This window comes from Ailuropoda melanoleuca, chromosome 1 (assembly GCF_002007445.2).
Source record: "Ailuropoda melanoleuca isolate Jingjing chromosome 1, ASM200744v2, whole genome shotgun sequence".
NCBI classification, from domain to species: domain Eukaryota; kingdom Metazoa; phylum Chordata; class Mammalia; order Carnivora; family Ursidae; genus Ailuropoda; species Ailuropoda melanoleuca.
Genome location: NC_048218.1, coordinates 67,569,739 through 67,583,626, shown reverse-complemented (window position 1 = coordinate 67,583,626; position 13,888 = coordinate 67,569,739). Strand labels below are relative to the sequence as shown.

At 36.4% G+C, this 13,888-nt stretch overlaps 1 protein-coding gene across 8 annotated transcripts in view; it reads left to right on the top strand.

The window, feature by feature from the left end:
• LRCH3 (leucine rich repeats and calponin homology domain containing 3) overlaps positions 1–13,888 on the top strand; it is a 120,514-nt gene that overhangs the window by 69,746 nt on the left and 36,880 nt on the right. For all 8 annotated transcript variants that reach the window (XM_034659885.1, XM_034659907.1, XM_034659894.1 and 5 more), the window contains exons 7-10: positions 1,228–1,321; positions 2,293–2,413; positions 6,875–7,023; positions 9,995–10,071. In XM_034659885.1, coding sequence (XP_034515776.1) covers positions 1,228–1,321; positions 2,293–2,413; positions 6,875–7,023; positions 9,995–10,071 — 441 coding nt within the window. The remainder of the gene's footprint in view (positions 1–1,227; positions 1,322–2,292; positions 2,414–6,874; positions 7,024–9,994; positions 10,072–13,888) is intronic.

Below are 13,888 nucleotides of genomic sequence, written 5' to 3'. Positions count from 1 at the left end.
CCCACTGACCTCTTCTGCCTCCCTCTTCCACTTTTAAGGACCCTTTTTACTACATGTGTCCATTCAGATAATTTACAATAATTTCCCTATTTTAAGATCAGCTGACTAGCAACCTTGTTTTTACTTTCAAACTTAATTCCCCTTTGCAGTGTAAAGAAACATATTAATAGGTTCCAGGGATTAGAGCTTAGACATCTTTGGGGACTGTTATTCTGCCTTTCATACTAACTTAAGGTGAGAAAATCAGAATAGTGGTTATCTCTTAAGAGCACACTGTAGGGGCGCCTGGGTGGCTCAGTCGTTAAGCCTCTGCCTTCAGCTCAGGGCGTGATCCTGGCGTTCTGGGATGGAGCCCTACATCAGGCTCCTACGCTGGGAGCCTGCTTCTTCCTCTCCCACTCCCCCTGCTTGTGTTCCCTCTCTCGCTGGCTGTCTCTCTCTCTCTGACAAAAAAAAAAAAAGAGCACACTGTAGCATGGTGAGGGGAATTGCCTGGGAATGAGATGTGTGGGGATTTTCAGAGAAAGCGGAAATGTCCTACATCATGAGAGAGGTGTCTATTACAAAAGATGTGTTCATTTGTCAAGTATATAGGTAAGGTGTATGCATTTCAGTGTATATGAATTTTACCTTTAAAAAGTGCTATTGGAGGTGCCTGGGTGGTTCAGTCAGTTAAGCGTCTGACTCTTGATTTCAGCTCAGGTCATGATCTCAGGGTCATGAGATTGAACCCTGTGTCAGGTTCCATGCTGGGTGTGGAGCCTGCTTAAGATTCTCTGTCTCCCTCTCCCTCTCCCCTTCCCCACTCCCTCTCTCTTTCTTAAAAAAAAAAAAAATTGAGGGGGGTGCCTAAGTGGTCAGTCCGTTAAGTGTCCGACTCTTGATTTCAGCTCAGGTCTCTATCTCTGGGCGGTGAGTTCAAGCCCTGTGTTGGGGGGGGGCATGGTAAATGGGTTAGAAGCATAGATGAAATAAGAATGGCAGTGTTGACATTTTTGAAACTGGATGAGTGCTATTCTATTAGTATATTAGTATACATTATACTGTTTATTTTAGTTTGGAATTTTTCATATTAAAAAGTCAAAAGGATATCCATTTAATTCTAAATAAGTTAAATCACTAAATGCCATGATAATATTTATTAGTAAAATTGCATTCAATTTATTTTAAATGTTAATTTTTAAAACCTCGAACTACCTGGTAACAACTAGAGTCTCTCTTTGGTAGCCATGAAGAACTGTACTCAGGTCGCCCGTATGGAGCCCTTGATTCAGGTTTCAATAGTGTGGACAGTGGTGATAAGAGATGGTCAGGGAATGAGGTAAGTGTTTCTTTATTCTGCATGTTGTAATGTCTGATTAAGAGACAATAAAATGATGAAAATGGAAAGTATATTAATTAGATTCAATTTCTTGTTACATAAAATATAGAAAAGCCAAGGAAGAGGTAAAAATCCCAGAGTACTGCCATCCAGAAATGATATTCTGTTTTTTTGCCGTCTTTTTACCATATGTTTTACATGTTTGTTACCATATTGTCTTGTATAAATAGTTTAATATCCTAGAAAGCCAAATGGGAATTGAGCCAATTACAACTGAAGCCTAAAGTTTGCAGGGCTGGGTGCTACAAGGTGAGAAAATAGGATTATAGGCTGATGGGTAATGAGATAGGAACCTTAGGAAGACTACTGACATGCTCAAAATAAATAATTTTTCTTAACTAATTTTATCTTTTTTCTCTTGTGTTTATTTTGTTTTCTGTCTTTTTTTAAGTTAGGAGGTAGAATATGTTAGCTCTCAATCGGGTTAAATGATGGAATAAGCTTTTACTAGTAAGACTGATAACCTCCCACTTGTAGCATTACTTCATTCATTCCAAAACAAATTAACTTTAGACCACAGCCCATTTGTAATTTGGAATTGCTTGTGTATGTATGAGGGGGTGTTACATAATCGTATCTGTATCCATGCAGATACATATATGTAGATACTTTAAATTCATGTTTATTTATAGAGTGATGTATAACCTTCCATCTTTTTTTAATTGTAGTAAAATAAATATACATAACATAAAATGTACCATTTTAACCATTCTTAAGTGTACATTTCAGTGACATTAATTACATTCACATTGTTGAGAAACTGTCATTACTATTCATGTCCAGAACTTTTTTGCTATTTCTTCTTAAATATAAATTTTAGTGAGTTTATATTATATCTGTGCTTTCAATACTATGTTGTCTAAAGTTTGAAATGATGTTCTTAAATGTTACTGCTATTTTTTTTTTTTAAGCCTACAGATGAATTCTCAGATCTGCCTCTTCGAGTAGCAGAAATCACTAAGGAACAAAGACTGCGAAGAGAAAGCCAATACCAGGAGACTCGCAGCAGTTTAGTAGTAACAAATGGTGGAGGTGAGTGGACTCCCACCACAACCAGAGTCTTTACAGTCACTCTGGTGTTTTTAAGTGGTTGTTTTCACATTCGCTCCTTTTGTTTGTGTATCTGTAACGTCTCCAACTCTTATCTTTTTTCTTTTCTTTTCTTTTCCTTTCCTTTCTTTTCTTTCCTTTGAGAGAGGGGGAGGGACTGAGGGAGAGAGAGAAGCAGACTCCCCACTGAGAAGGGAGCCCAATATGGGGCTTGATCCCAGACCCCCAAGAGCATGACCTAAGTTGAAAGCAGATGGTTAACTGACTGAGCCACCCAGACACCCCTCCAGCTCTTCTTCTAAAGACTTCTCATATAATTGGAAAAAAGTTGTTTTCCATTGGGATTAAATTTTAATTTCTTTAAGTTTTCGGGCTTGCAGTTAAAATACTGTGTTTTTTTCTCTTACTTTTATTTTGGAAGGAAACTTCATTAAAGACTGTTTACCTGGAATGGATCTTTGTTAATCTTGATTTCATCATGATTCTCTTTTGAGGTACTATTCTCCTTTTGTAAGATTCTCTCTGTAGTCATTATTTGACCACTTCCAGGAATTCTATGTATTTCTTGACATTCACCTTTTCATTCATCTTGGTTTGTATTCTTCAAGGGCATCTAAATCTAAGTTTTCCTTATTTTGGTATTTAAAAATGTATGATTTAAATTAAAAAATTCTTTTAGGGGGCGCCTGGGTGGCACAGCGGTTAGGCGTCTGCCTTTGGCTCAGGGCGTGATCCCGGCGTTGTGGGATCGAGCCCCGCATCAGGCTCTTCTGCTATGAGCCTGCTTCTTCCTCTCCCACTCCCCCTGCTTGTGTTCCCTCTCTCACTGGCTGTCTCTCTCTCTGTCAAATAAATAAATAAATCTTTAAAAAAAAAATTCTTTTAGTTTATAATTTTTTATGCTTCATTAACAGGCAGGGTTATTTCTGCTGCTTTGGGCTTCTGAGGCAGACTCCTGTTTGTAACATTCTATTCAATCTTGCTTTAGTTTGAATTCCCAAATCCTTTTTTTTTATTTATTTATTTATTTATTTATTTATTTATTTATTTATTTATTTATTTATTTAATGTTGGGTGTGGAGCCCAACATGGGGCTTGAGCTCATGATCTTGAGATCAAGACCTGAGCTGAGATCAAGAGTTGGATACTTAACTGACTAAGCCACCCCGGTGCCCCCCCCAAATCCTAATGTTTAAATATTGAGGGCCAACTGTAAGGGAAATATTACTTTGATTTTCTAGAAGTCTGTCTGACAAGAGCTTTCATTTTTTAAAAAAATTTTTATTTTAATTCTAGTTAGTTAACATACAATATTTAATTTCAGATGTACAATATTAGTAATTCAACACTTCCCTACATCACCCTATCCTCATCACAGGCACACACCTTTAATCCCTAGCACCTACTTAACCCATCCCCCTATCCAACCTTCCCTCTGGTAACCATCAATTAATTCTCTATAGTTAAGAGTCTTTTTATTGGGGCACCTGAGTTTCTCAGTTGGTTATGTGTCTGCCTTCAGCTTGGGCCATGATCTCAGGGTCCTGGGATTGAGCCCCACATTGGGCTCTCTGCTCAGTGGGAGTCTGTTTCTCCCTCTCCCTCTTCCTGTGTACGCTCCCTCTGTCTCTCTCAAATAAATAAAAATAAAGTCTTTTTTAAGAAAGCGTCTTTTTCTTGATTTTTCTTTCTCTTTTTCCCTTTGCTTGTTTTGTTTCTTAAATTCCACATCTGAGTGAAATCATATGGTATTTGTCTATCTCTGACTTCGCTTAGCATTATACTCTGTAGCTCCTTCCATGTCATTGCAAATGGCAAGATTTTATTCTTTTAATGGCTGAATAATATTCCATTGTATATTTATTAATATATACACCACATCTTCTTTATCCATTCATCTATTGATGGACACTTGGCCGCTTCCATATCTTGGCAATTGTAAATAATGCTGCTACAAACGTAGGGGTGCATGTGTCCCTTTGACTCAGTATTTTTGTAATCTTTGGGTAAATACCTAGTAGTGCAATTGTGGGATCATAAGGTAGTTCCATTTTTAACTTTTTGATGAATCACCGTACTGTTTTCCACAGTGACCATACCAGTTTGCATTCCCACCAGTCGTGCATGAGTGTTCCTTTTTCTCCACACCCTCGCCAACACCTGTTGTTTCTTATGTTGTTGATTTTAACCATTCCAACAGGTGTGAGGTGATATCTTACTGTAGTTTTGATATGCATTTCCATGATGATGAGCATCTTTTCATGTGTCTCTTGACCATCAGGATGTCTTCTTAAGAGCTTTCTTCCTGGAATGATGATTTCAATTAAGTGGCTTGCTCTCTTTTTTGTCTTAGGATTTTATATTCTTTTATACTCCTGTTACTTACCATTTCATTCACGTTTTAGTGGTTTTCTTTTTAATCTTGATTTCATATGAGATATCTTTCCCTTTAGTTCATTTCAGACTTGAAATATTTTTGTCTTGATCTGTGCTGTCCATTATGGTAGCCACTAGCCACGTGTGGTTATTGAACATTTCAAATGAGGCCTTTCTACCTTTTTTTTTTTTTAAGTTTTCTTTAAGTAATCTTTACACCTGACATGGGGCTCAAACTCACAACCCTGAGATCAAGAGTTGCATGCGCTTCCTCCTGAGCCAGCCAGGTGCCCCTAAAATGAAGCCTTTCTAAGTTAAGATGTTCTATAACTATAAAATATGCATTGGGTTTTGAAGCCTTTATGTGGTGGGAAAAAAAGAATGTAAAATTTCAGTAATAGTTTATATTAATTATATTCTATAATGACACTATGTTAGATATATTAGACAAAGTAAAATATATTATTAAAATTAATGTTACCTTTTGACTTTTTTTAATGTGGCTACTAGATGATTTTCAATTACTTATATGGTTCACTTTTATCGCTTGCATTCTATTTCTCTTGGACGATACTGATCTAGATAGTATGAAAAGGTGATGTTGCTTTCTTGAGAAGTAGTCATAAAATGAACCATTTATTTAGTCACACAAATTGTATCTCATTGAAAAGAATGCATTTTATGTGCCTGGTTTCTAATGTAGGTATAGACTTACAACCTTTCCATCTTTTTACCTGTTACTATAACTCTAGTAACCCAAAATTCATTTTCATATTAATGACCATTATGCAATTATTTAGAAGTAAGTGAATCTCAGGGGCCTAGGTACCTCAATCTGTTAGGTGTCCAACTCGATTTCAGCTCAGGTCATGGTCTCAGGGTTCTGAGATCGAGCCTCTCATCAGGCTGTGCTCCAAACGTGGAGTCTGCTTAAGGTTCTTTCTCTCCCTCTCCCTCTTCCTCTCTCCTTGCTCTCTCTCTCTCAAATAAGTAAAAGCCTTTTTTAAAAAGGAAAGAAATAATTGAATCTGAAAACAGAGAAATAGACTTCTCTGAGTTCATTATTCCCAACTTTTAGGTAGTCCGTAGAACATCATACAATAATGGTTGGGGTTTAGTCTCTGGAGAAACCTTCAAAAGCTTAGTAGCAAGTTTTTTTCCACCCTAGTATGCCATTTTAACCAGCTTTTAAACGTAGTTTCTTTGGGGGGCACCTGGCAGCCTCAGTTGATGTAGAATGCAACTCCTGATCTCAGGGTTGTGGGTTCGAGCCCCAGGTTGAGTGTAGAGATTGCTTAAAACTAAAATCTTAAAAAAAAAAAAGTTACTCTATAAACTTAAAATAATGGGCCTCTCCCATACTTAGAATAAATAACGATGGGGCTGTATCTTACTCATACGCCTCTCACCCCAAAGCTTTTTGAATGATTCCCTTCCATCCCCAAACTGCTACAAAATATCTGCACTGCTGACCTCTAGAAAATAAATTTCTAAATAAGAAAATCATTGTTCTAGTTGTGGACAACAGTTACAAGAAGAGAAACAGTGATCGGCAGCTGTTTCTTTATCTCTGAGTCCACTTTCCTCCTATCCTTTCTCTTTCATTTTGATTTGACTGTGTTAGGTTTTCTGCTTCCCAGTTCCTCGAAGAGATAGAATTAAGCCCTCAAGCTAAAACGGGGTGGGGGAGGAATCTAAAAGAAGATGTACCTCCCAATCTTTAAAAATTGTTCTTCCCCTCTGTCTCACAAACTCAAACTGTCTTGTTTAAAACAGTGAAGAGCTATCCAGAGAAAAAAAGAAATATTAGAGGTCTGTAATCCCATAATTACTATCAGTTACTGCATTCTTTAGTGAATTAGGACTAAGATTTTTCTGGAATCTACTTTTGTGAGTGACCTTGGACCTAAAAAGAAAGGCTTTTACCTAATTTACACTTCTCATTTCTCACACTTTCAGAATAAAAAAATGTTAGGGAAAAGGAAAGAACGCAACTGAATGTGTTTATTGGCTATTGAATTTGACTATTCTTTCCTGGTGTGTGTGTGTGTGTGTGTGTGTGGACAGTGGAACATGATGTGGACCAGATCGACTACATTGACAGCTGTACTGCAGAGGAGGAAGAGGATGAGATGAGACAGCCCAAGGGCCTGGAACCAGACAGCCTCAGTTCCCAGTTTATGGCCTATATTGAACAACGGCGAATCTCTCATGAGGTAGTGCACACTTTCAAGCCTAAATACATTGCTGTCCCCTAGTGAAAACAGTTCGTGATGGTACAAATTTCTGTCATATTAGTGATTTATTGGTTTAGGCCTAATTATTTGTTTCATAATGTTCAGTCCCAATTTCATGATTGAATTTTTCAGATTTATTGTAAAAAATCAGACAGTATTCTCAGGTAGGGTTTAGCTTTATTTTTCAAATAAAAAGACAGATTTCAGAATTTTGAAGAAGGAATAAGAAAAGTCCTAAGAGTATCCTGTGCTTTTGAAGAAAAATGCAAGTGAATGTAATGCTTTTCATCCATTGTTGTTCTTACTACTTTTTTATTGTTACTAACTGGTACATCATAGCTGGATTAGTAATTATAAGAATTGAACCAAACTGCAGACTTTGGAGCAACATACAAATTTTTATAATGCACTCTTAAGTATATTGGAGCTTTTATGCTAAGTCACAGAGTATAAATTGTTTGCCATTATAGTTCTCGGGTGTCTCTTATAGTGGAGCATTGAGTTGCCTTAGAAAACAAATGAGCATTCAACCCACTGTAGAATCGCTGCCAATCCCCCACGGGGCTCCAGTGGAAATTGCATTCTTCAGCATATCTAGTCAGCATAATGAAATGGCTCCACTTCAGTGTGTGTGATGTTCATGTCTGGAGTTGGTCCCAGGCTCTGAGCAGGGGTTATTTGAGAAACACTTGGGGCCTTTTTGGAGAGTGATGTATTTAGTCTTTTAGAAATAGAGGGTAATCACTCAAGCGGGATGTGTTGTGGAGCGATATTATCATTCTTAAAAACAAATCCTTCAGTTTTCCTGTCTGAAGACTTTGAACACAGTATTTTTTGTTGGTGTTCAGAAGACACTCTTGTATTTAAAGTTGGATAAAGATATTTAAATCAAAGTCCTAGAGCCCAGAAATAGCAGTGTACCGAGAGATTAATGAAAGTACATGTGATTCAGGATATGAACATTCTTACTTGAGCAAAGGGCAACTACTTTGCAAAAAAATGAAAATTAACAATGCACATTGTAATCTTAAAGGGAGTCTTTTTCCTTGTGGTCTTTCTCTTTGATCATTTTATGGGTAGTTAGACTGTATAGATGAGGTAATTCTACTAAAAGTAAAAATGCCTGTTACACTACTACTGGAAAATTGTATCATTTTTTTAATCCATTGTATTTGCTATTTTGTAGTTTTTTTAAACTCCAGCTATACTTGTGTGGTGGTCTTTATGATTCTATGTCATAATGCTCTTTATGACTTCTGTGTCATAAGGTTTTCTAAAATTTGGCATCTATAAAAATGTGATGAAGCAGTATTATTTTAGATGGTTTAACAACCACCTAAAGTGTTATATTCTTGAATACTATCTAAGAATGGGTTGTTTAAAAAAAGAACCTATTTGAGATTTTGAACACTCTGCTATTGTTTAATTCTAATACTTGTCATACATAGAGGTATTATGACAAAATAGGGTATAGCTTATAGGGTATAGCTTATATTTATAGGGTATTGGATTTACTTTTAAAATTAAACCAATGTCACATTCGTCATGAAAATTTCATGTACCTCTTGCAATAATTTTAGATAGTTGCAGTCTTGTAAAACCAATGTGTTAAGTCACTGATGTTAACATAATAGGAGAGATTTTTGTTTATTTTAAAAAGTCATATTCACTTAAATTAGAATAATTATTCTTTAATCAGGATTCTAGGATTATATATCATTTTGTATGATCCTCACACCCAGACTTGAAAAGAGTCTTCTTTGCAGTAACTCAGCAAAGAAGATTTTCTAGTTCTATGTGATTACCTATTTCTTGAAGATAGACTATAAATAATAGTTTTACATTTGATTTTTATTTTTCATTTTTTTAAAGATTTTATTTATCTGTTTGTCAGAGAGAGAGAGAGAGCACAAGCAGGGGGAGCAGCAGGCAGAGGAGGGAAGGAAGCTGAGCAGGGAGCCTGATGTGGGACTTGATCCCAGGACCCTAAGATCATTACCTGAGCCGAAGGCAGACAGACGCTTAACCAACTGTGAGCCACCCAGGCATCCCTTGCATTTGATTTTTTTTAAATACCCTTTTTGGATAAGTTGTTTTCTTTCCCTTAAAGAATACCCGTTTTAATGATTAGTTTTGGTGTTGAAATCAGATTGTATTCCTTCTATAGATTCTCATTGACAAAATAAATGTTGTGATAACCTATAAGCCTCTACCTTAGATTTATAATTTTATTTCACAATATGTGGTCCATATCACTGAGGCCAGTTCAGTTTTCCTCAGTAATGTTTTTTTGAAATGACCTTTACTCTTTAGTTTATAAATAAATTAAATTGTCAATATTCTTCTTTTAGTTAACACCATATTTTTTACTATAAATAGAAAATTACTTTTTGCTTTATCTTAATAGTCCACCAGTATTCCCAGGACTATTTGTATCACTAACATAAGTAACAATTTGTGATGATGAAGAAGTAAAGAAATGTAATCTGTCTGGGGCTCCTCGGTGGCTTAGTTGGGGTAACCTGTCCAATGATCTCCTTATTGCTAGAAATACACGAGAGAGGCTGAGCACAAGTCAGGGTAGGGCAGGGGGAATTCCTGTTCTGGATGGAGATTTACACCAGATGACCCCTAAGATCCTCTCAAGCTCTAACATCTTACCATTTAGTAAATATTACTGTATGGTCAGTGTTATTTATATAATACAGTGAGAAGGGAATCTACTTTTTTTAAGAGTATTATGGGATTATGAATAGTATTTTGTTTACCAAAGCAGTAATATAGCCTATAAGAATAATTTTAAACATAAAAATTCACATTTGAAGATTTTGTTAAAATATTTTTTAGTGTAAATTATAGATCCCTAAATGCCAAGTCGAATGTGGACTGAACAGTCACAGTATTGTGGATACATCTGTTAAATTGATTTATTTCTGCTTTTTTGGCCTAGGGTTCACCCATAAAGCCGGTACCTCTGAGAGAGTTTCAAAAAACAGAGGACATGAGAAGATATTCACATCAAAACAGGTTTGAAAAAAGCCAGTTCTCCTCATTTGTTTCTGTCTTTAAAAGTCATTAGTAAGAGCATGAAGTGGTTTTGGTTTTGTGCAGACCTATGTATGATGAAGATATTTAGACACTGTGTTTAAGATACCATGTATTTAGAGCTCAGTGACAGTGTACTTTGTGCTCATGTAATAGAAAAAGAAGCAAAATCGATGTATTGATTGTAAATTCAGATTGTCTAAACCATTACCTGTATAATTATTTGATTTGAAGATACTTAATGGCAGTGAGATTTTATGGTGATATATCTGGATTTATCCATAAAGAAGGCTAAATGAATTTCAGGAGTCCAGACCTTTTTTTTTTTTTTTTTTTTTTTTTTTGCTTAAACTTTTGACTAGAAACAGGGAGCTAGACAGAGACAGCAATATGTATCCTCCTTCCTGTCTCAATTCATATGATTTTTTGACTACACTTAGTGCGTCACAGAATATTTCTAAAATTAACGTGACTACTTAGAGCACTGCTGCTTATTCTTAAATTCCAAAAGTTTCTTGCCATACACTATATCACAATAGTTGAAAAATTCACAGCCTTTGGGTCTTTGCTTCCTCCCTGTTTTTATGAAGTCTTAAATCAGTAGACTTAATAAACTTGGTCTTAAACAACAGTAAATTTCCTTTGTAGAAAGTGTCATACATAGATCTTTACTTATACTTGATAGCATATTAAAGTTGTTTAGGGAATTGAGATATAGATGGGTAAAGAAAATGTGGGGAGAATAGTGAAAAAAAATCTCGTAATTGGCCTTTTATAATCTCATCAGTTAGTTCTTGGGGATTTAGTTTAATTTCATATCTTTGAAATTTATTTCAGAATGTCTTTTTAGTTGAGGATATGGTCTTCTGAGATTCTAGTTTTGCGCAGGGGTTTGCTGTTGTGTTTTTCCACTCTGGGTGGTCCCATGCTTTACCTCCTGTCCCTGTCACCTCCTGTGTCCATTATAAGTAAAGCTCAAGATCTTTAGAATTTAATAGAAACTTTCAAGGTGAAAGCCAGCTTTTTTTTTTTTCCTTAGTTACTTTATGTATTAGTTTTCTAATGCTCATGTAACAAATTACCACGAATTTAGTGGCTTAAAACAATACCTCAGTTTATAATATCTCAGTTCTGTAGGATAGAAGTGTGGGCAGGCCTTCATTCTTGCCTTCCCCTTAGTTTCCCCTTAGGGTCTCATAAGCCAAAGTCACGGCACTGGCTGGCCTAGATTCTTACCTGCAGACCTGGGGGAGAACCCACTTCCAGGCTCATCCAGGTTGTTGGCACAATTCAATTTCACACAGTTATAGCACTGAGGTCCCTGTTACTTTGCTGGCTATCAGCTGGGACTCATTTTTAGCTTCTGGAGTCTACTCACATTCCTTGGTTCATGGCTCCCTCCATTTTCAAGTCAGCAATGGCAGGCCATTTTGAATCTCTTCTCACATTTTCAGTCTCTCTGATTTCCCTTTCTGTCACATCCCAAAACTCTCTTGCCTTCCTCTTCTGTTTTTTCCCCCTGCTTTACTGAGAAGTAATTGACTTAAGTCACTGCATAAGTTTAAGGCGTACAGCATGATAGTTTGATTTACATATATTATGAAATGATCACCACAATAGATTTAGTTAACAGCCATCATCTCATATAAATACAATAAAAAAAAAGAGGGGGGCTTTAAATGACACGCTGGACCAGATAGACTTCACAGGTATATTCAGAACATTCCATCCAAAGCTACAGAATACACATTCTTCTCTAGTGCACATGGAACATTCTCCAGAATAGGTCACGAATCAGATCTCATCCAGTACCAAAAGATTGGGATCATTCCCTGCATATTTTTGGACCACAGTGCTTTGAAACTCAAACTCAATCACAAGAGGAAAGTTGGAAAGAACTCAAATACATGGAGGCTAAAGAGCATCCTACTAAAGAATGAATGGGTCAACCAGGAAATTAAAGAATTTAAAAAATTCATGGAAACAAATGAAAATGAAAACACAACTCTTCAAACCCTTTGGGATGCAACAAAAGCGGTCCTAAGAGGGAAGTATGTAGCACTACAAGCCTTTCTCAAGAACCAAGAAAGGTCTCAAATACACAACCTAACCCTGCACCTTAAGGAGCTGGAGAAAGAACAGCAAATAAAGCCTAAACCCAGCAGGAGAAGAGAAATAATAAAGATCAGAGCAGAAATCAATGAAATAGAAACCAAAAGAACAGTAGAACAGATCAACGAAACTAGGAGCTGGTTCTTTGACAGAATTAATAAGATTGGTAAACCCCTGGCCAGACTTATCAAAAAGAAAAGAGAAAAGAGACCCAAATAAATAAAATGAATGATACAGGAGAGATCACAACCAACACCAAAGAAATATAAACAATTTTAAGAAGAGATTATGAGCAACTAATGCCAATAAATTAGACAATCTGGAAGAAACGGATACATTCCTAGAGACTTATAAACTACCAAAACCGAATCAGGAAGAAATAGAAAACCTGAACAGACCCATAACCAGCAAGGAAATTGAAGCAGTAATCAAAACTCTCCCAACAAACGAGAGGCCAGGGCCAGATGGCTTCCCAGGGGAATTGTACCAAACATTTAAAGAAGAATTAATACCTATTCTTCTGAAGCTCTTCCAAAAAGTAGAAATAGAAGGAAAACTTCCAAACTCATTTTATGAGGCCAGCATTACCTTGATCCCAAAACCAGACAAGGACCCCACCAAAAAGGAGAATTACAGACCAATATCCCTGATGAATATGGATGCAAAAATTCTCACCAAAATACTAGCCAATAGGCTCCAACAGCACATTGAAAGGATTATTCACCACGACCAAGTGGGATTTATTCCTGGACTGCAAGCTTGGTTCAACATCTGCAAATCAATCAGTGTGATACACTACATTAATAAAAGAAAGGACAAGAACCATATGATTCTCTCAATAGATGCAGAAAAGGCATTTGACAAAGCACAGCATCCTTTCTTGATTAAAATTCTTCACAGTGTAGGGACAGAGGGTACATACTTCAATGTCATAAAAGCTATCTATAAAAAACCCACAGCGAATATCATTCTCAATGGGAAAAACTGAGAACGTTTTGCCTAAGGTCAGGAACATGGCAGGGATGTCCACTATCACCACTGCTGTTCAACATAGTACTAGAAGTCCTAGCCTCAGCAATCAGACAACAAAAAGAAATAAAAGGAATCCAAATCGGCAAAGAAGTCATTAACTCTCACTCTTTACAGATGACATGATACTCTATGTGGAAAACCCAAAAGACTCCACCCCAAAACTGGTAGAACTCATACAGGAATTCAGTAAAGTAGCAGCATATAAAATCAATGCACAGAAGTCAGTTGTATTTCTATGCACCAACAACGAGATAGAAGAAACAGAAATTAAGGAATTGATCCCATTTACAATTGCACCAAAAACCATAAGATACCTAGGAATAAATCTAACCAAAGAGGCAAAGGATCTATACTCAGGAAACTAGAATACTCATGAAAGAAATCGAGGAAGACACAAGGAAATGGAAAAACGTTCCATGCTCATGGATTGGAAGAACAAATACTGTGAAATGTCTTGCTACCTAGAGCAGTCTACACGTTAAATGCAATCCCTATCAAAATACCATCAACTTTTTTCACAGAGCTAGAACATATAATCCTAAGATTTGTATGGAACCAGAAAAGACCCCAAATAGCCAAAGGAATGTTAAAAAAGAAAACCAAAGCTGGTGGCATCACAATTCCAGACTTCAAGCTCTATTACAAAGCTGTAATT